The 22,248-nt window shown below is 44.1% G+C and overlaps 1 protein-coding gene across 2 annotated transcripts in view; it reads left to right on the top strand.

Moving 5' to 3' along the window:
• PLCXD2 (phosphatidylinositol specific phospholipase C X domain containing 2) overlaps positions 1-20,394 on the top strand; it is a 46,540-nt gene extending 26,146 nt beyond the window's left edge. The window contains exons 2-4 of one of the 2 annotated variants that reach the window (XM_079922154.1): positions 3,367-3,827; positions 9,131-9,372; positions 17,134-20,394. In XM_079922154.1, coding sequence (XP_079778280.1) covers positions 3,367-3,827; positions 9,131-9,372; positions 17,134-17,293 — 863 coding nt within the window. In that variant the 3' untranslated portion in view covers positions 17,294-20,394. Of the gene's footprint in view, positions 1-3,014; positions 3,828-9,130; positions 9,373-17,133 lie in introns of those variants that run through there. The other variant, XM_079922153.1, reaches the window with a different exon arrangement.
• The last annotated feature ends 1,854 nt before the right edge of the window (positions 20,395-22,248 follow it).

The raw sequence follows: 22,248 nt of genomic DNA, 5'->3' as shown, positions 1-22,248 counted from the left end.
CTGATTAAAGGACTGGTAATGAGGAGGGTGGCAGGTGAAGGTTAAAGGAAGAGACATGTTTGATGTCTGTTGTAAAAGTCAAATGCAAAGATTTAGTACCTGGTTGGCTGAAGTGGGTGAGGGAGAGGGAAGAATTTAATTAGAATCTGAGGTTTCAAGTCTGAGTAACTGAGCAGAACTTCAAGAGAGGCACTTTGTAGCGGTGAGAGGGACAGCATGAGTAGCTGGACTTTGAAAATCTGTAATTTGTTGTGTCAGCAGGCAGGCGTGGATGGAAGACCACAGGAGAAGTTGGAAACGTAACTTTGGAACTTAGAAGAGTCTGAGCTAGAAATGAAACTTTTGGTGTCGTCTGCATAATGGTGCTGTGGTAAAAACTTGGGAAGTGGATGAAATCTCTGAGGGTGGGAGAAGGAAGGAATAAAGACCCTTGGAAAACATTTAAACTGGGGAACAAGAAGGAGGGAGAGGAGCCAGCAAAGGAAGCCAAAGGAGAGAGGTAACGGGATAGGAACACCCAAAAGTGTGCATCGTGGATCACAAGGGAATGGAAGGTTCCAGAAAAGGGCTGACTTAGCAGACCCTCAGAGAAGCTAAGAAGAATAAAGCCACTTGGAGTTGTTGATTCCAAGGTTATAGGGATCAAAAGTAGCAATAGAAGGATAGGAGGTGGCCTCCGACTGGAAGGAGGGAGTAGATCAGGGGAGACAAAGGCCACACGACTGGCCTCTTTTTCAAGAATTCAACAACTGGGAAGAAAGAGAAGATAGTCACTTGAAGGGGTAAGGCGTGTAATGGAAAGTGCTTTGTTTTGTTCTTAAGATAAAGAGGACCACTTAAATCTATTTTAGACAGTGATAAAAGGGCCATGGAGAGGATGAGTGAAGATGCACAGGCGCTCCCAGGCAGTAGCAGCAAAAACACTTCCCGTGGCAGAAATCACAGCAGGGTGAGGTTCTAAACTATTTTCTAACCTTATCATAAAACAAGCCAGAACTCATGGAGCAGAGATCCCTACCAACTCCACACAGCAGTTCTCTTCGAGAACAAGGCAAGGACCAATGGAGCAGGGGTTTTTCCACCTCTTCTGGGGGAAATGTGTGAATTTAACCCATACATCCCAGGGCAGAGGGGGAGAAGTAGCCCTAAAGACAATCTTTAAAGAGTGAAATAACTTCTTTCAGGTGTAGGGAGAAGAGGAAACTTTGATAATAAATCTGGAGTGCAAAATATTAGGATTTTCTTTTTATAAGTATTATTTGCACATTGTATAACTTGTAAATATTCTGGTGAGGGTTGGGGCATTTTTATCCAGTTTTTTGAAAAAGAAATAGTTAAATGCACTTAAGTACCTGAATGTTATTCCCTCACTCTATGTGAGTGAGGCCAAACACTTCCTGGAAAAAAGTAAGTAGAAAGGCAAAAGTATTGACAGTGGTTAATGAGTGAGTGCTGGCTTTGACTGCTGGAGGCCTCGGTAGGACAACTGCTGTAAACCAGTCAGCAAATGGCCTGTTCCCTTGTCCTGTCTCTTCCTATCAAGGGGACGGAAGTGGGCAGTGCTGGGCACCCAGAATGGAAAAGGGAGGAAAGAGAGAAAGAGGGACTCCCGGTTCCCAGGGAACGTGCACACCCTCCCTCTTCTGTGGGATGGGCTGGGTACCCTGTGTATTCAGAAATGGTCCCTGGGGGCCCATCGCTGTCACAGTGCCGCAGAATCCTCAGACACAGAGAAAAGCCTCAGAGGTTGTTAGCATATCTCCCTCTGGACATGAAACTGGACTCAGCACCAACAAGAGAATACCAGAGAGGATTTGCTCTCCTCCATGCTTGGATAATGCCTATTCCCTGATACCCAAAGAAGAATTAAGTATTATGCGGAACTCACACTATATTACACACTCAATCCCGAACAGCTGGGCTGCTGATAAAATCTAAAAAGAAGAGAGAACTGGCTGTTCTCCATCTATACATAATGTATTCGTAATAAATCTCTTGATGAGGAGGTATGAAGATCTCCTATTTCTGGGCAGCCCGAGGAAGCAGAACATTCGGCAAGTATCCAGTGAGTCTTATTAGCAGAGACAACCAGTATGGAAGCTCCAGGGGGACTTGCCCCACATTTCTATTAGTAACGGCAATTTTTTTTTTTTTACCTTAAATATGCTAGTAATTCTCTTGCTGGCAAAATTCATTTTGCCTAAGGATTGATAACTATGCTTTTTCTTAATAGTTACTGAATACCCTCCATGTTGTAGAGACTACATAAAAATAAAGCATCGCTTGCCACCTTTTTTTTTTTTTTTGCTTTATTTCTGAGAGGATAGAACAGTAAAGCCATTCCCAGAATGATTTATTTTCAAGAAAATGGAAATAATAAAACATGAAACAGTAGAGTTGTGTAAAATCCTATATTATGTATGAAATGCCTACTCTACAATTTAGTAAAAAGGATAACTGGTGACAGTCAAGAGTATTCTATATGAATATAAGAATTTTGATTCTGGTGTGGGTGGTAGTGATTAAGAACAAGGTTGGTAGTGTCAGAACATGACACTTTCCTCCTAGGTTTTGCTTGCAAAGTGCAGCCGCCTGTGTGGAGCCCCCCAGGGTCAGGGCCAGTCACCAAGCCAACCAAATAATAATGGTTGACACCAGATAGAAACCAATGACAAAACAAAAGATATTTGTTAAAGATAATTTTTACTTAAGTTACTGCTGAAGTATTTTCTCACTATAGTTAGAAATGTGTCTCTCGTGGTCACTTAGACTTTATAACAATAAGATCATCTCAGTGTCTAGGAGGATCCCTACCCTCTTTAAGGAAGAGAAATACAACATGCATTTGATCATTTAATAGCAGATTTGGCTTATTCAAAAAGAGGGACGTGGGCTTCTCTGGTGGCGCAGTGGTGAGAGTCCACCTGCCGATGCAGGGGACATGGGTTCGTGCCCCGGTCTGGGAAGATCCCACGTGCCGCGGAGCAACTGGGCCCGTGAGCCATGGCCGCTGAGCCTGCGCGTCCGGAGCCTGTGCTCCGCAACGGGAGAGGCCATAACAGTGAGAGGCCCGCGTACCACAAAAAAAGAAAAAAAAAAGGTATTTATTAATTAATCAATACCTTATACCAGCAATGTATGAAATTATAGTTTTACCGCAGGCTTGACAAGCTGCTAATAAGACTATGTTACTCTTATTTGTGTTTATTTCATCCCTAGCAAGCTTGAAAATTTTTGCAAGTATTTGTTCACAATATTCTGCATGTGTGCTTGGTTCTAAATTTTTGTTGTTGTTTTCTTATCAATTGGATTATCTGTCCCAGCTCCAGTCTCAACCCCTCTCCTCACATTTATTGCTTCGTATAGGCTCCCATGATTCATTCAGTTACTGGGTAGACGAAAAGTCCCCAGTGGGGCCTGACCAAACCCCAGCTATCAAACGCCTCGCCAGGATCTCCTTGGTAAAGAAGCTCATGAAGAAATGGTCTGTGACTCAGAACCTGACATTCCGAGAACAGCTGGACGCTGGGATCCGCTACTTCGACCTGCGTGTGTCTTCCAAGCCAGGGGATGCCGACCAGGAAATCTACTTCATTCACGGGCTTTTTGGCATCAGGGTCTGGGATGGGCTGATGGAGATTGACTCGTTCCTCACACAGCACCCCCAAGAGATTGTCTTCCTGGATTTCAACCACTTCTATGCCATGGACGAGGCCCATCACAAACGCCTGATTCTCCGGATCCAGGAGGCCTTTGGGAACAAGCTGTGCTCAGCCTGCAGTGTGGAGAGTATGACGCTCCAGACGCTGTGGGAGAAGAAGAGCCAGGTAGGAGGGAACAGAGATTAGCTTCCAAGGGCAACAACGGAACTCTTTCTGCTTTTTCTGTGTCACCAGCTCTAAGGCAGCTCACTCCAGGGCTCTTGGGTCAGAAGGCATAGATTGTTTGGGATGATAAAGATCTGCACACCAGTTCATGGGCTCTAAGACGACTCCAAGGGCTCCCCTGGGCACAGCTGAACTGGGATTAACTTGTTTGGCAATGGCCTGGCCAGAACCAGCCCAAGGCAGAGTTGTGAAATAGGACCAGTTGGCCATTACCATTTTTCTGTCTCCCATTGTATCTGTTTTCACACTCCTAGTTCCCCTTAGGGATCATCTGTCCCATCCTGTCTTCAACTCAATATCAGATAATCCCTGCCAAATATTGTTTGATAGCATTAGCTGACAAAGGCACGTGAAGTGATTCGTCTCAGAGGTGTTAGTTAACATTTTGAAAGGCCATCTCCACAGAGTTTGGGTCAGCGGGGAAGACAGTTAAGGAAGGAAGAACCCGCAAAGAGATCAAGGCTAGAGGAGCATCCCTAAGTTGAGAAGAGCCCCAAACCCAGACCCAGGAAGGACAGACTCAGGAAAAGGAGCGCGGGCCTCAGATATATTCTGTTCTGGTCCCAGAGGATGGTGGGTAGTGAGAGAGGAGAGCTTCAGGAATGGTCAGCCTCCAATTTAGACTCTCTTTAAAAAAGAAAAAGCAAAAAAGTACCTTTCATTCACAGTTGCTCCCTTACTCATAGATGCATTAACCAAAGCATCTTAAAGAGGCAGTGATTTTTGAACTGAGGGAAGAGCTTTTAATTAGAAAGCAATTAAAGATTATTCCTTTGCAAATGTATGGTGAACACTAAGTACGTGGCGAGCTCCATTCTAAGCACTTGGGATAAATCAGTAAATAAAACAAAGATCCTTGCCCTAATGGAGATTTCATTCAGGTGGACGGAGATAGATCATAGATAATAAACATGATAAATACATTATAGAGAATGTTAGAAGGTAATAAGCAATGGAAAAAGAAAGCCAGGCACAGTAAGGGGGAACCGGGGATCTATGGGTTGGAGGGTTGGTCACAGTTTTAAATGTGTTGATCAGGGTAGCCCTCATTGAAAAGATGACATTTGAGGGAGTGAATCTATTGGGGGAAGATCTTTCCCAGCAGAGGAACCAGTCAGAGCAGAGCCCCAAAGCAGGAGGGTCCCTGACATGGTTGAGGAAAAGCAGGGGCCACGGGACTGGAGAGCAGAGCAGCGGACGAGGTCAGAGAGATAATGGTTGATCAGGGGGCCCTTGAAGGCACTGAAAGGACTTGGTTTTTACTCTGAGTGAGGAAGGTTCTGGGAGGGTTCTGAGCACAGGGTGTTGTGGCCTGACTTAAGTTTTGATGGTGTCCCTCTGGTTACTAGGAAGAGCCCTGGAAAGACAGAAGGGAAGTACAGAAACCAGTGAGGAGAGTAGTGGGAAGTGGTCAGATTTGGAATCTACCAGAAGTTAGACCTAATAGCGTTTCCTAACTGTTGGGATGTGAGGATTCCAGGATGACTCCCAGGCTCGGCCTGAGTAAACACCAGGAAACAACCAGGGAAACACCAGGTGGTTTTGCACACCCGTGAAAGTGCTGAAGGTCTTTGAATCTACGAAGACTAATGAGTTAACTCTTAGTATCTGTTAAGTTTTATCTAAGCTATTTTTCTTCACTAAAACTTTTGTAAGTGATATTTTGCCAAATATTTATCACACCTCTCCCCTAAACCTAAGTTTATATCTATTCAGACTCGCAGGTCAAATTTGGAGAGATTTGGGCTTCCCTGGTGGCGCAGTGGTTGGGAGTCTGCCTGCTGATGCAGGGGACACGGGTTCGTGCCCGGTCCGGGAAGATCCCACATGCCGCGGAGCGGCTGGGCCCGTGAGCCATGGCCGCTGAGCCTGCGAGTCCGGAGCCTGTGCTCCGCAACGGGAGAGGCCACGACAGTGAGAGGCCCGCGTACCGCAAAAAAAAAAAAAAAAAAAAAATTTGGACAGATTTTTCCCCAGTGGAATCTCTCTCTTACAATGCTAAATAATACTAGTAACAAGAGCAATAACACACTTATTGAGCCTTTACAATGTACTAAGTACAGGGATTAACTCATTTAATCCTCTCAACAACACTATGACATAGGCTGTCATTATTATCCTCATTTTACAGATGAGAAAACTGAGTCAGGGAGCAATTAAGCACCTTGCCCAAGAGAACATTGTCAGTGAGCCACAAGGGCCAGGACTCAGTCACAGGCTGTTGGGCTCTACGAGTTCCCACAGCCTTCAATGCTCTCCCAGGGCTGTTCACACATCTTGGTGATCTTCACAACTAGTGTCATAGACGATGCTAATAAAAACACTTTCTCCTTATTCAAGAGCCCTATTATCAGAAGGTCTCAGAGGGTTAGCAGAATGGGAGACAGGGAAGATCCGTGAGAGGGCTTTTGAATACGAGGATTCAGGTAAGGTTAAATTTGAGTCCAGCTAAATTTATAAACAGGTATCTGTTATAGTTTTGTAATTTTATGCACAGATAGTATTCTGGATGGGCTGCCACATTGCATACTAAATCATTTAGAAATTTGCAAGAGAAACAGGTAATTTCAGGAATAATGAATCATGTGGACAGTGAATTTCTAGCAGAACAGTAAAGATCTGTTACAGTTTTTAAGTATGGGCTAATCTGTGTCATTCAACAACCAATACCCCTAAAATTATGAAGGAAAGAGACTGTGATGATGTGTCAGAAAAAGGGAGCATGTCATCAATTTGAATTCCAGGATTTCCCTGCTCCCCTTCCTTTCCCAGAGGTTTCCCTGCTAAACCTCTTCTTAAAAGCTAAAGAGATCTCCAACAGAGCTCTCAATCATCTGCCCCCTGCTGGGCCAGTGCCATACTGGTGGTTAAACTTTAAATATTCATTATATAATGAACTGCCTTGCATGTAACCCCCAGAGTCTTTTATTACTTCAGTTTGATAGAAAAAAGTGTACCACCATTCAGTCACATTTCATGTACTCAACATGCAGTTATATCACAGCTCACAGGTATGTATGGGTATATTAGCGGTTATGAGTTTTGAGGGTACCGTGAATTGGAAGATTTCATCTACAACTTGGCAGTATTTAGAATCTTAATGAGAAGGTAAGAATATGTGCTGCTAGTGAACTATAAGACAACTGATAACATACAATTACAAGGCAAAACTGCCTCAAACGTGCTGGATGAAAAAAAGGGTTTTGTAATCCATCAATTGAAAACTAGTACGTAGCATAAATCTGCATCCCAGGGGCCCCTGTAAAAGAATGATCAAAATAAGAAGAGGTCAATTAAAGAATAATTCTTAAAGGAAATGAGATTTTAAATCTGAGTCTCGAGAGAAAACCTGCATATGAATTGCTGAGCTGGAGGGAAGAATATCTCAGACAGAAAATACAGCAGAGCGAGGTCCGGAGTCAGATGCAAAACACAGGCCCTGGGCAAGACTTACTGCCCCCCAGAATTCTGTAGAATGAGGGCTGGTTTGCTAAGCCAAGCTCCTACTGTAAACAGAAATTCCCCCTATAACCTTTAGGATCAGATTACTTGAGAAGGCTCTTGAGGAAAGCCATAAAGCCCCTTTTGTAGAATGTGTCCTTTTTGCTCGTTCTCCAAGACTGAGTGAAGAACAGCGCTTTCCTTTCATCCCCTGACCCTCTGCTCAGGGGCCAGGCAGCATGGGAAATGGTCTGACAGGCCCTGTCGAAGGATCCCACAGCCTCCCGCCTCGCCCACAGTCCATCTCACAGCACAGCTTTTCACACTTACAGATGCTGGAGACCCCAGCCTTCCAAACTAGCCAGTTACAACGCCAGCAGGAAATCTTCCCCAATCTCCCAGGCAACCTGCTTACGATGAGCCTGTGATTAACCTCATTAACCCATGTGTTTACCACCAACATCATTAGCGGGCAGTCAGACATTACTCAAAGCCATTAAAAGCAGCAAGAACAACTAGCCTGTTCAGTGCTTTGAGCCTGGTGCTCCCTAGCTCTAGGCCTTCAGGAGCAGTTAGGCTAAACGCACGGAAACAAGACACACATTCAGAGCTCTTGCCCTTGGGTGCCAGGAGAATTATGCTGTCAGGCCAGCTATTCCAGGATTGTGGTCCACGGAGTGTAAATACACACAATGGACATTCCTCCAGGGAAGAATCGCTGGTACCCGGGAGGAGAAAAAACATAGTACTTCTGGAAACCTAAGCATCAGAGCTCTGAATTGGGACAATCGAAATAGCAATTCCCTGTCTCTCTGCTGCCTTCAGAAACTAATTAATGCCGTGGATGTGGCTTGCTAATTATTTGCAAAATCACTACCATCCTGAGAGGTCCCACTGGAGACCCATCCGGTACTCGAAGTCGTCCCTGCCTCACATAGCTCACTCCCTCCCTCTCCCGGGAAGGGCAGTTTCATTCAGAGTCAGCACGCGCAACTGAAAACCTACATCCTCCCAAATTCAGTTCAGTGTATTGATCTCAACCCAAGAGCTAAGGGTCAATTTCGTGAGCATAGGAGTCGTAACTTATAGACAGGACTAACCGCTGAGGTTCTCCACCTGGGGTCCAGAGGTTCCCAAGGGGAGTGGGTTAGGGTAGAATTTAAGAAGTCTGTGAATTTGGATGGGAAAAGCACTACATACTGGCTTTTAACCTCTAACTGAAAATCCGTATAACCACTGATGATGTGTGAGCAGTGTCGGCAGTGTCGGCAACTCCCTATGACTTTGTCCCCACAGAAACCACAGATATTCATTTAGTGCAGATATCTTGAAATATTGTGTATACTCATCATTTACTCAAAATTATGGAACTTATTAGACTTAAAACAAAGTATTTTTATTTAATGAGTTTATTATGAAGTGCATACATTAATTAATTTATTACAGATTTAATTATTATGTTGATAGCTATATTTCCATCTCATTGATTTTCTTTGTAATCCTATCTATTTTATTTTAGACATTCATTTAAAACCATCTGAGAAGGGGTTCAGGAGCTTACCATACTTCCAAAGGTGTTCATGACCCCCAAAACGTTAAAAACTTCAAGTCAGGCATATAGCAAGTGCTTAAATCTTTGCTTATTAATTTTTCTAAAAAAATATGTATATAAACATTTTTGAATTTCCACGTGTGTTTGTATTTGTGCGCCTTTCCTCCTAGCAATCCATCAGTGTAAAGCCGGGAGCTAACACTCAGCTTGTTCACGAACTGCCCTCCTTTATTTGTTCTGAACGTTTCAGGTTCTCATCTTCTATCACTGTCCCTTCTACAAGCAATACCCCTTCCTATGGCCTGGAAAGAAGATCCCCGCGCCCTGGGCAAATACCACAAGTGTGCGCAAGCTCATCCTCTTCTTGGAGACCACGCTGAGTGAGCGCTCTCCCCACGGATCCTTCCATGTGTCTCAAGCGATCCTCACGCCCAGAGTGAAGACCATCGCCCGGGGCCTGGTTGGCGGCCTCAAGAACACGCTGGTCCATAGGTAAGAATTTGCTTCCTTTTCACAAGTGAGGGTTAAAAAAAAAAGTTTTTATCTTGATTCTCTTCTGAATAAACAGCAAACAGCAGTAAAACCATATACCTTGAAGATTTAAAATAACAAAACAAAACCCCAAAAACCTTATATTTGAAAAAGTTGTGTACTTGAGGTGTCTTGCATTAACCGTGGCCAAAGGATCTCTAAACACTCTGTTAAAATGTACATATTATAACATAAATACCCTCTACATTTCAATATGGAGACAAAGCACTTTCGGCCACCACCAGTCCGTTCACGTCTGGCTGGAGATGCCATCATGTTCCTGCCCCTGCCCTCGAAGCTGGCCCAAGCACTCACTCTCTTAAGAAGCATTAAATGAGACTGCTGTGCCAGGCAGTAGGGATTCAGAGATGACCCTCCCAGGATTTAGGATGTCCTTTCTCCCTTCCTTAGTGACAGTGAGTCCTAAGAAGCAGCTCAGGATACCACCTACCATGCCATAGCTTCAGATACTTCCTCGGAGCAGAACTGATCCTGACTGTACAATTAGGCAGGAGAAGCTCCAGAAACGTTGTGTTAGATGATGTTCGTTATCCTGGGCACCAATAAATGATAGGGGTCGTCAAGAAAAAGGATGGCTTGTGTCTATGTACAGGTATGTGTGTATGCCTATGCCTGTGTATAAAGGGAATGTTATAAATACATTTGGCTAATAGGGCATCCCTCACAATCCAAGCTCAGGAAACCAGTATGTTTGGATAACAAGGGATATTTACGAGAATCACTTTGGTTCCTGAGTTCCAGGTGCTGAGCACCAGAGTTCAGATAATGAAAGATTCATCAAAAAACGTGTCCCTGTCTATTTGGATAGTTTGGATATGACTTCTGATAACAGGTGTTCACCTGGCAGGAGTTTGGATGACGACCTGAGAGCTTCTGATTGTGCTGGCCGTGAACAGAACCAGAAACCTCTTTCTGTGTGGCTCTACTAAGTCTTCACCGAATTACCTGTGCTTAACTTGGGAAAGAGAGTTTCATAAACCAAGACCAGAATCATGAACTTTCCTTTTTATAGTACATGCTCATATATCCATACCATTTCCTCATGCCTTTGGTAAATTTGTAGATTAACATTATTTATTTATTTATTCATTCAGCGATGAACAGGAGCTAGGTCCAAAGACACAAGATGAATAATCTAGTCATTGCCCCCACAGACGTACATTCTATCGGGAAAAATAAACATGTAAATTTCTATGTAACACTGTGAAAATCACTATAATAAAGTCTGTGCAGAGAGCTGTACTTGTAAGGAAGAGGAAGTCTTTAAAAATAAGGATGTGTTATATCTGTATAGTGTATTCTGAATATAGAGCACCCTCTTGCAGATGATTTCATTAGGTTCTTAAAGTAAGCCAGCCTCCAGGAGGGCACGTTGTCTAAAGCATGTTATTGTCCCCACTTCAGATGGGCCCAATGAGGTTAAGTGACCCAGACCCCCAAAGCTGGTAAGAGTCAGTCTTACATCCCATCCGTGGACTTCTGATTGTTGGACCATTGCCCCTTTCAGCATCCAAGCACTGACTTGTATGTAGCACATTTCAGTGCCCTGTTCCTTTCTGCTCCACTGGTCTGTGATTGTCTCACTAGCACCTGAATCCGGTCAGCTCTTACTGGCTACAATTCTGAACCCACAAAGTCACAATGCTTTTCATACTCATGAGTTCCTGCATCTTTAATCTGGCTGCAGATGAAGCACAAGGCTCTTCCACTGAGAGGTAACGATGGCGCACGCGCCCGAAGTCCCAGCATCCTAGCACGCCAGAGCCTTAACCTGCTGGCTGCAAGCACACATCTGGGAGATTGGAAGGATACTGGGGCATCTCGCCGCCTGCTGGTCACAAGAATGTTACCGAGATGCATTAGGCTTCCTAGGCCTCCACATCAGCTGCTTTAGTTGTTTGTTCCCAAACACCAGCACGACATGTGGCTGTCATTTCCCCTGGGCTATTGAACAAGCGTGTTGACTTAAAAAAGTATATATGCACAACGTGAGAGCTGCGAGTTAAGTTTTACTGGGGGCAGAATGAGGACTGAAGCCCAGGAGACAGCGTTTCAGATAACTGAGAAGCTGCCCCAAGGAGGCGAGGGGGGAAGCCAGGATACAGAGGAGTTTTGCAACAAAGGGCAGGTTGTCGGGAACGTCGGAAGATTATTGCTAATTAAAGAAAACCAGATATCTCAAGGTAAGGAATTTAGCGCTTTTCTGTGTACGGAAGATGCAAGAGTCTTGGCTCACTGAAATCATTCCTTTGATATGCACCTCAGGCATCTGGGGCCAGTATCCTGACACATCCTGAGTTTCCTCAGGGCTCACCGCAGGGGGTGGCTGCAGTCTGGCGGGCTGCTAGATGGCAGGTATTCTTTTCAGCCCTGAGTTTCCTCGGCTCACGTTTGAGGGGTATAGTCATTGATGACTGTGACATCCTTTGTTTATTGACATGGCAGGAAATATTTCATTTCTCAAGCATATGGAAGAAGCAGTTGTCACAGGCCTTCCCTGAGAGCCAACACCCAGAAGGTCTGTCGTAAGGCACACAGGGTGCTGTCAGACTGGTCCTGGGCACCAGTTATCAGCTTAACCGAGAGGAAAAGACAAGGTATATTTTCCTATAAATGTAGTGGTGGTTTTCTCAGCAGGCAGTTAACCCCCCCTTCCCGCTAACTCTTAGGTCAACTTTGGACTTGTGATTTTGTTTGCTTGAAGCCATGAAAAATATATCCATTCTTATCTCCATTTCATTAAGATCTTCTTGTGAGTTTCTATCTTGATCTTTCGTTTGGAACATATTTCTCTGTCTCCTCTTTTGCCTGACTCTCTGTGCCAACTACCTCCCCAGTCTTGAAGGAGTGACCTTGTGTAGGTGATGTCCCGAGGGCCCAGAGCTCGGGGCACAGGGGGTGTCCCCTGTGTGGTGCGCCTACCTGCTGTGGTGCAGGGGTAAAACATAGCCATTCTGACTGAATTTCTAAGGTAGTTTTCCCTAGATTCTTAGAAACCTTGCACTCCCACTGAAATCAAATGAAAGCAAATTTTGCCTAAGCCTGAGGGCACAGCAGCATGGGGCCGCAGAAGGGGACACAGACTGAAACCAGAGGCCCAAGGTTGAAGCCTGACTTGGTTCCTGTTACGGACTGAATTGTGTTCCCTGGAATTTCACATGTTGAAGCCCTAATCTCCAGTACCTCAGAACATGGCTATATCTGGAGATGGGGCCTTTAAAGAGCTGGTAAAGTTGGGCTTCCCTGGTGGTGCAGTGGTTGAGAGTCCGCCTGCCGATGCAGGGGACATGGGTTCGAGCCCTGGTCCAGGAAGATCCCACATGCCGAGGAGCGGCTGGGCCCGTGAGCCATGGCCGCTGAGCCTGCGCGTCCGGAGCCTGTGCTCCGCAACGGGAGAGGCCACAACAGTGAGAGGCCCACGTACCACAAAAAACAAAAACAAAAAAAAACTGGTAAAGTTAAAATGAGGCCATTCGGGTGGGCCCTAATCCAGTCTGCCTGGTGTCCTTATAGGACAAGGAAATTAGGACACACAGAGACACTGGGGATGGGTGTGCACAGAGAGCAAACCCTGTGAGGACACAGGGAGAAGGTGGCCATGTGCACGCCAAAGAGAGAGGCCTCAGGAGAAACCAAACCTGCTGACACCTTTATCTTGGACTTCCAGCCTCTAGAGCTGTGAGGAAATAAACTTACGTTGTTTAAGCCACCCAGTCTGTGGCGTTTTCTTACAGCAGCCCTAGAAAATTAACACAGTGCCTTAGAAACAGACTACCTGGGCTTGCCTGGTGGCGCAGTGGTTGAGAATCTGCCTGCCGATGCAGGGGACACGGGTTCGAGCCCTGGTCTGGGAGGATCCCACATGCCACAGAGCAACTAGGCCCGTGACCACAACTACTGAAGCTGCGTGTCTGGAGCCTGTGCTCCGCAACAAGAGAGGCCGCGACAGTGAGAGGCCCGTGCACCGCGATGAAGAGTGGCCTCCGCTCACAACTAGAGAAAGCCCTCACACAGAAGCAAAGACCCAACACAGCCAAAAATTAATTAATTAATTAATGAACTCCTACCCCCAACATCTTCTTTAAAAAAAAAACAGACCGCCTTTGACAAATTTCCTGAGGTCTCTGAGCTGTGGGTTGTCTTACCAGATAAGTGGGGTTGATAAAACCGCACAAGATTGTGGAGTCTTAACAGGAAAGCGTCTCCCACAGTGCCTGGCACAAGACAGGCATGCCATGCCCATCCCTGCACTGGACCAGCCCTGCTCTCAGTGGGCCTCTAAGCCAGGGGGAAGCTTCTGAGCTGCTGCTCTGCAGCCCTTGGGATTCAGTGCCTCACGGCCCCACAGCAGTATCTGACTCAGCCGTCTGCACTGATCTCTTGGTAAAGAAATCTTGGTAAAGAGGTCTTGGTGAAGAGGGCTTGGTGAAGAGGGCTTGGTGAAGGCCAAGAGTTAAGAGAATAGAGCGGCCCCTGCTCACTGTGTTCTGCATTTCCTCGTTATTCGATCCTTGTGCGCAATCCTGCTTATTTGATCCTTGCCCTGGGGAAGGCTGACACGAGAACCCGAAGCTGACACAGAGCTCTTTGTCGCGGAGAGGAGACCACAGGTGCTCGCCTTTCCCTCTGCTCGGCCTCCAGGCCTCCAGGGATCCTCCACGGGCTGGCTCTGGCTGGAGTCGGCTGGAGGTGCCTTGACCAAACCTTTCATTCTCATTTCCCCGTGGTGACCAGAAGGTGGTGCCAGAGTCTCATACTTAAACGTGGACCAGCGGATTTTTTAAAAGGAGGCTGAAATGCATCAGGCTCAGGGCTGCTGTGGCCTTCGTGCGGGCCACTCTGTGTTCCAGGTCTGTGTCTCCAAGGGATGACTGCATTTGTGACCCTTCCCTCTCAGGACACAGTTTGTCACCTAAGCAGCAGTATGTGACCACTTTAGGAAGTTTTCTTACCCCCACCCCCAAATCTCTACCATTTATGATTCCTTCTCTGGTCCCCAACACTTACAGAGTACTTATTATATCCCAGGCCCTCTTCTAAGTACTTTACACATATTACTTTATTTAATTCCCCCAAATCTATATGAAGTTTTATTATTATCCCCATTTTACAGGGGGAGAGACTGAGGCAGAGAAACTGAATAGGTTATGGTCAAATCAAGGGTACTACTAAATTGTCAGGAGCCCCAGTTAAGAATGGAAGTACCCCTGTGATATTGGCTTATTACGTCATAATCAGCTATGAATATAAAAATGCAAATCAATTTGTGAGATGTGTTTTAGCCCATGGCTGATCATAGAGTCTGCTGAGCGAGGGAAGAGACCCAGGACTGATTACAGTTGTCACGATGAAAGGAAAAGAAAGTGGAGAAGGACAAAATGCTTCAAGGCCTTGACAGGGTTGCCTAGAGAGAGACTGAGAAGTTGAATGTACACTCAGAGGAGGGAAGACAGCTTCAGAGGCACAAGGTGGGGAGAAGATGACAACCAAGGACAGTGTTACCAAAAGCAGAGAAAGGGGCCATTAAGAAATAAACTTAGCTTATTTTCAGTTTTTACCCAGAGAAAATCCTTCCTAAAAACAACCTCCAGTCTCTTAACCAAAACATAAGCCCTGGTTTGTGTCTTCCTTATAGCATCCTCAATGTCGCAAGTATTTAGTTAGCTATTGTTACCATGATGCAAAACTGAGTACTTCATTACTCCCTCCTCTATACCATCCATGGTATTTTACACTTACTACTAATATAGGAACTATCACATTAAACTGTCATCGTTTGTTTACATCTCTGAATTTTGAGCTTCTTTGGATCACATTCTGGCTTTCACATAGAAATTATAACATGAGACTGACAGACTGCATTTGTAAGACAACTGAGCAAGCATTGGTCCAATAAGAAGCCACACGTGCTGCTGGAATAACTGTATATCCGTAGGGCAAAAGTGAACCTTGGCCCCTGCTTCACACCATAGATAAAAATTAACTTGAGATGGATCTTAGATCTAAACATAAAAGCTAAAATTATAAAACAGGAAAGTATCTTGTGACTTGGGAGTAGGCAAAAGTTTCTTAGGTCACAGAAACCGTAAAAGAAAAAAAAGATAAATTAGACTCCATCAAAATTAAGGAATTCAGCTCACCAAAATATGCCATTGAGAAAATTAATAGGCAAGCTACAGGTGGGGATAAAATATTCAAAAAGCGTATCTGACAAAAGGCTAGTATCCAGAATATATAAGTAACATCTACAACTCAACAATTAAAGGAAAAAGAGCAAAAGAGAGAATGGGTAAAGGAACTGAGCAGATGCTTCCCAAAGAAGATACACAAATGGCCAATAAGTACATGACAAACTGCCCAACATCATTAGTGATCAGAAAAATGCAAACTAAAACACTGTGAGATAACTTTACACATCCGCCAGAACAGCTAAAATTAAAAAGATTTATAGCACCAAATTTAAGAGAGGATGTGAAGCAAACAGAACTCACATACTTCGTTCATGGAATGTACAATGGAACGACCTCTTTGGGTAAAGATCTGGAAATTTCTTATAAAACCAAATGTAAACCTAACATATAATAAAACAACTTCACTCTTTGGTACTTACCCAAAAGAAATGAAAATAAATGTCCACAAAAAAGACTTGTATAAGGATGACCATAACAGCTCTATTCATAATATCCAAAAACTGGAAACAGTCCATTTATCCATCAATAGGAAAATGGATAAATTACAGTATATTCATACAATGGAATACTATCCAATGACTAAAAAAGAGAACAAATTGCTGATGCATGCAACAACATGGATGACTTTCAAAACCATAATGCTGAGTGAAAGAGCCTCACACACAAGAATGCACATTGCATGGCTTATGTGTAATTCTAGACCAGGCAAATTTAATCTGTGTTTTTTTTAAAAACAACAATAACAACAACAGTATAATTATTGCCTCTGGAGGAATGGGAGCAGGGATCGATGGGAAAGGTGAATGCAGAACCTTCTGGGGTGCTGGTAATGTTCTATACCTTGAGATGGGTATGGGTTACATATATACATTTGTCAAAACTCAACCAGTGTTCACTTAAGCTGTGTGCATTTTACTGGGTATAAACATTACGTCAAAGGGGAAACAGGTTGAAAACAAATACTGAACCCTAGATCTGCATGCTGAGATACTGAGGGGAGTGTGTCATAGATGTTTGCCGTTGGAATTTGTCAAAAATATAAGCTGGATTGATGCCCAGATATATGGTAAGCAAGTATAGTAAAATGTTAGTGGTAGAATCTAGATGGTGGACATGCTCACTGTAAATTTCTTTCAGTGTTGCCATATGTTTGAAAAGTTTCATGATAAAATTTCGTGGTACAAAAAAATTAAAGAACTCACCAATAATTAGCCTCTTGATCTTAGTTTTTCAAGGTCCTGTTGACATGGTATGTCTTTGGTGATTGAGGCGAAGAATTTCTTCTTCCAGCACAGAAACCCTAAAAGTACAGTTCTCTAATGGACTAGACATCACTCCTGAAAGTCCCTGAAAAAGATTTAAGCTTAAAGGGACAAATTTGGTGTCCCTTTATGACACCATGAGCTTATGCCTCTGTTGATACGCTTTCGTTACATTAACAGAAATGTTTTCTTTCCCGTTTCTAAACGCTGCTCTCTGTTCTCTCTTGCCCCAACACTCTCCTGTGTAGGAATCTTCCTGCCATCCTGGACTGGGTGAAGACTCAGAAGCCTGGAGCCCTGGGTGTCAACATCATCACGTCTGACTTCGTGGACCTGGTGGACTTTGCCACAGCTGTCATTGAATTGAATGACCTCCTACAGGAGGATAGAGCTTTGGCTAAATGCTGATTTAACTTGTTATTTAACTTAATATTGAAGTTGTTGATCCAGGCTAGAGTTCTGAAGGGTTTCTTGTTAAGTTGGCCCCTGGGCAGTGATGGTGAAGGGAGTCAGAGGAGGGGATATTTTTTTTTCCCCTCCTCACAGGGCCATTTGGATAAAATTACAGGGCTTTTAATTGCATTTTTCCCAAATGAGACTTTGTAAAAACTTAAGTCCGAGGGAAGAAAGCTTGTTTCATGTGATCAAGGTCAGCATCTCCCCAACGGCATATGATGTTGAGTGTAATATGGAAGTGGGGTTTCCAGGTTCCACTGGGGTATTGAGTGTCCCCTAATTGGCCCAGTTCCCTGTTGTCTTCTGGGATGTTGTGGTGGAGGCAGAGAGAAGGCTGAAGCAGAAGGGCATTCCTGATCCAAAGGAGGGCTCGTGGCAGGTGCGGACTGCCCTGTGCGGTGGCTCTATCACCAGCCTGGGGCTCTGAGGGGAGAAAGGCCAAGCACCAGTTTTCTCTAAGCGTCTTAAACGTCACCACTTCTTCCCCAAGAGTAAGACGTATTTATCACCAAGCTATTTCAGCCACAAGCCGTCTTGCAGTGCTTGTGCTGGTAATTGGTCATCTTCATTCTTTAGACAAACCGTGCGTACTGTCCTCGGTATCAGAAACAAGTGGGTTTGGAGCTGTTCTGTAACTCCTTGAAAACAAGACTACCTCGGGGACATTTAAGATGATGGTGTGTCATCCCGTGAGAAATACACAGTGTTGGAACACTTCCAGTTTGTGTCTTGATTGTTCTACTTTCTGCAGGTTGTTTTGAGCCTACTAATCACCACTGAAGGAGGGCTTTGAAACTCAAGAGGGGATTTTTTTATTATTATTGAGAAGAGGTGCTTATCTATAAAGAGCCCTCTTGTGTTTTATTTATTTATTTATTCTTTTATTTATTTATAGGTTAAGTATCTTCAGTGCTTCTTACCTCAAGATCACTCACAAAGGAGCTTCCTGAACTTTTCTCACCCAGGCCAGATGCTGCCACGGTCCTCCTCCCCTCCACAGGACCACGCATCTCAGGACCATGAGCGACCTCTGACTCTACTATAGATGCTGTAGACGTCCTGCCCCCCACCCCAGCCCATCACGCTGGGGACGGTGTTCGTGTGTGGGTGTGGTCCAGACCCGAGAAGCCACTACCAAGCTGTGCACTGGAACAGAAGATGAAATGGGTCATGAAGAGCTCTCGGTTTTTAAGGAAAACCCTCTAGAAGAGCGATGAAAAGGAAGGTGCTAGAAAGAACACTGGCCACGGGAGTGTGTGTACTTCAGTGCTCCTCAGAACTCTCTGAGAATCCCTAAGGAAGTGTCGTCTTCTGGATCCTTAAGGCTGAAAGATAACACGGAATCCCGGACGGCTGTGTGCCTTTATACAGATGGTTGGACCACCTCCCAGCAGCTTCCCACACCTGTTCTCCGATGCTCATGGCTGGATTTTGCATGTTGCCTGCCGTGGGGGTGTCCTAGCTGAGCTGCTAAGAGCACATGCACACCCCCGACACTTGGTCTTCCAGCCTTTACATTGCTTAAAGTAATTTAAGCCCCAGCCGAGGACGTCACAACGCAAAGGCCTCTGGTTTAACTGTTCCTTCTCTTGCATTTGAATCCCTCTCCAGAGATGGTTCTGGGATTTTATTGTCAGTTTTTTGAGGGCCTTCTCTGGAAAGGAGTGAGAAAGTGAGTACCCTCACTTTCTTAATTTTCCTTCGATTCTGATATTAAACTGCAGTGACAAGCTCTGAAATTCCCTAGCCTACCCTCAGGGTTTTATTTGTGTTGTCATTATTTCATTTTTGTCTTGATTTTAATACTTGGTCAATTGCTAGGGGCTAGATCATTTCCCTTCTTCAAGCCCTTTGTTACTTGGCAAAGAGATATGGAGGCAAGAGGAGAATTATTCTGCTCTGTTTTACTTGAGCCTTAGCTTTGCCCAGACGCTTGGTGCTATGAGGCCAGGTGTGTTGACAGGTATCTACACAGGATGCCAGTGACACCCAAGGGCTGCTGACTGTTCAGTGAAATGTTTACTTGATTTTCTCCTTTAGTGTTAAAATATATCGTTGCACTTCACTTGGGTTGTAACATTTAAGTGCACCTCGATGTTCATGACGAAAAAGCACAGAAAACCACACCAAGGTCGCACGCATGGAGTCTTGCTTTTTGTGGAGGGGCCAGGCGCTCACTCCTTCCTGCTGCTTTGGGTTGCCAGCCTGGCCTGCATTCTGAAATTCTGCACAGGAGTTCTGGAAGATAGGAGGAAGATCATTTACAGTTCACCCTTGGTAAACACCCCTGAATTGGCAGAATTTCTGCCCCAAGACAAAGTTGCTTAATATATTGTAAAGGATGTGTGTGTTCTGCTCCTTGACTTCAGGCCAAGCAGGAGACTCAGTGATGGGACCGGGGGAAGAGACACTTTAGGTCTATGACTCATTCTGCAACTGCCAACAATAAAAAATTGTGACCTGATCACATCGCTTATTCTCACAAGGTCTTGGGATTTTTTTGGATCAAGCAAGGCTATCATATTTGCTCAGAATGAACTTCAAGATCAGTGAAAAAGCTACTTGATTGAGCAAAAGAGGACTTTAGTTTCACAGGATTTGGGGCCACATTCATTCTGAAATGTAGACTGAGATTTTCTTGGGCTCCCAGGACCACTTCCCACATGGCCACACCTCCATGGCTTCATGGCGAAGGGGACAGTCACAGGTTGCAGTTAGAGTAGAGCAGTGTTTAAAGGCTTGAACTTTGAGCCTTTTAGAGGGACCACTGTGGTTTCATGGGTACAGAAGATATTCTTAGGATTGGAGAAAGAGGTCAAGATGGAATTGATGGAAGGGAATGATAAATTATTGAATATTAAACTTTAAATTAATGGCAGATCTAAAAGGGTTATGCCAAAAATATTACGTATTTGCTGTATGAGACTCTATAGTAATTAAGTGTAATTATTTTCCTTAGTGCTGAGTCCAGACCCCTGCATTCTTGAGAACAGTTAAGCCATAGCCCCAACCCAGGATTTTATATAAACGCAAACAAAAACACAAGATCTGAGCCCAGGTAATGATCACCCTTAAGAATCCTACTTCTTCTAACATGACCTTATATTCTCATCGAAAAGTTTATATTTCTAGGGGCTTCCCTGGTGGCGCAGTGGAGTGAACACAGGAGTGAACTGATTGGGTGATAAGTGAATTAGCTGGAAACTTTACCCTTAATTCCAAATGATAGTGAACAGCTCTTTACTGCTCTGAGAGCTCCACTGTCCCCTTATCCTCTGGCTTCCCCAGAGTCCTACTAGAAATAATGACACTAATGGCACTGTCATCACTGAATTGGCCCTAAACCAGGGGAATAGTGGACAAAATGCTATTGATGTTGTTGGCACAGTCTTAGACACTAAAAGTATCCTAAGATAACGCTCTCTATCCTGCAGTGGATATAGTGTTCTAGTCTTTTCTCCAACAAAACTTGTTCTTAGGACTTTTCAAACTTGTTTCTAAGCCTCATAGTTTGGATAAAATATTTTCCTTCCCTTCACTGGGAATCCAATCCCACAGTCTACTGAGTACCCCCCATCAATAGTCTAGAGGCATTTTCCATATCTTTCCCTCTCATCTCCGTCATGGAATATACCACTGCCTCCTCTTGTCTCCTGGTCACCCTTGACCAGCTGCTGATTACTGTTAATCACAGGATGCTGGCGAAACTTACAATAAAAAGCACATACATTCAATGATGTGCAAATGCACTCTTACCACAGTGGTTTTTGCACCTTACTCTCCTCAAAGGCATTATTCTGCACCCCTACTCGAACCCCATCAATAGAACTTTACCTGATAGGACCCCAGACCTGGGGCCAGTACTTCATTCAAATAGTTGGGGCTTGTCACAAACTCTGAGCCCAACGAGAAGCACAGCATTTTGAAAAGTCAAATAAGCCTTCCGTAGCTTTGTACATTTGCAGTTTTACATTTGTTATTAGGTTAGAGCACTAATAACACTTCAGTCATAAATCTATCCTATCAATATGATAAATCTTAGAACATATTCTAGAAACAGTGGTACCTTACTGCTATTATACTTACTAATTTCCACCCTAATGGTAATAAGTATTACGTGCAGATCATGTATGCATTATTTGTATTGTGTATATGCCAACTGTAATCATTAACCTCACTGATTAGAAGGTACAGAGATTGTCAAAGTGAAAATAAATCTTGGTCAATTCAGATGATAATGTGAACCTGATAAATGCTCTGTTAGATATTATATTTTGTTCTTTATGCTTGTTTTATATGACAATGCATGCTGTTTGCTAAGTAAAAAAATAATACATTACACCAGTTTTTAAGGTTAGAATGAAAATTTTACATATATGCTGCTTGATACTCTGAAATGCATTTTGTGGCATAATTATCTTATTCATATGCATTTCACATGGCTTTTTTTCCCCCTAGGAAATAATTGTTCAAATATATCTCTCTCCATCTTTCTGGTAACCTGGATTAAACTGCTTAATTCAACCTAAAACATTGTAAAGCCAGAGTACCTCATTTTAACTGTGAAAAAAGTTTAGTAGATATGATGACATGATATCTTTTCTTGTATTTGATTTGAACTACCTAAATAGGCTTAAACCTAATAATAAATATAAAACTTTGGCAGGCACTTTTCCTTTGTTGGTATGCAAATTTTATTATTGGCCCACTTCTAATTTTGTTTTAAAAAGTTACAGACTCAACGTCAATAAAATACCTGATTGGGCTTCCCTGGTGGCGCAGTGGTTGAGAGTCTGCCTGCCGATGCAGGGGACACGGGTTCGTGCCCCGGTCCGGGAAGATCCCACATGCGGCAGAGCGGCTAGGCCCGTAAGCCACAGCTGGGCCACTGAGCCTGCTCGTCTGGA

The sequence above is a fragment of the Stenella coeruleoalba genome (assembly GCF_951394435.1).
Source record: "Stenella coeruleoalba genome assembly, chromosome: 5".
Lineage (NCBI taxonomy): Eukaryota > Metazoa > Chordata > Mammalia > Artiodactyla > Delphinidae > Stenella > Stenella coeruleoalba.
Note: the sequence above shows the minus strand (reverse complement) of the source record. Positions and strands in the feature narration are given on the sequence as shown.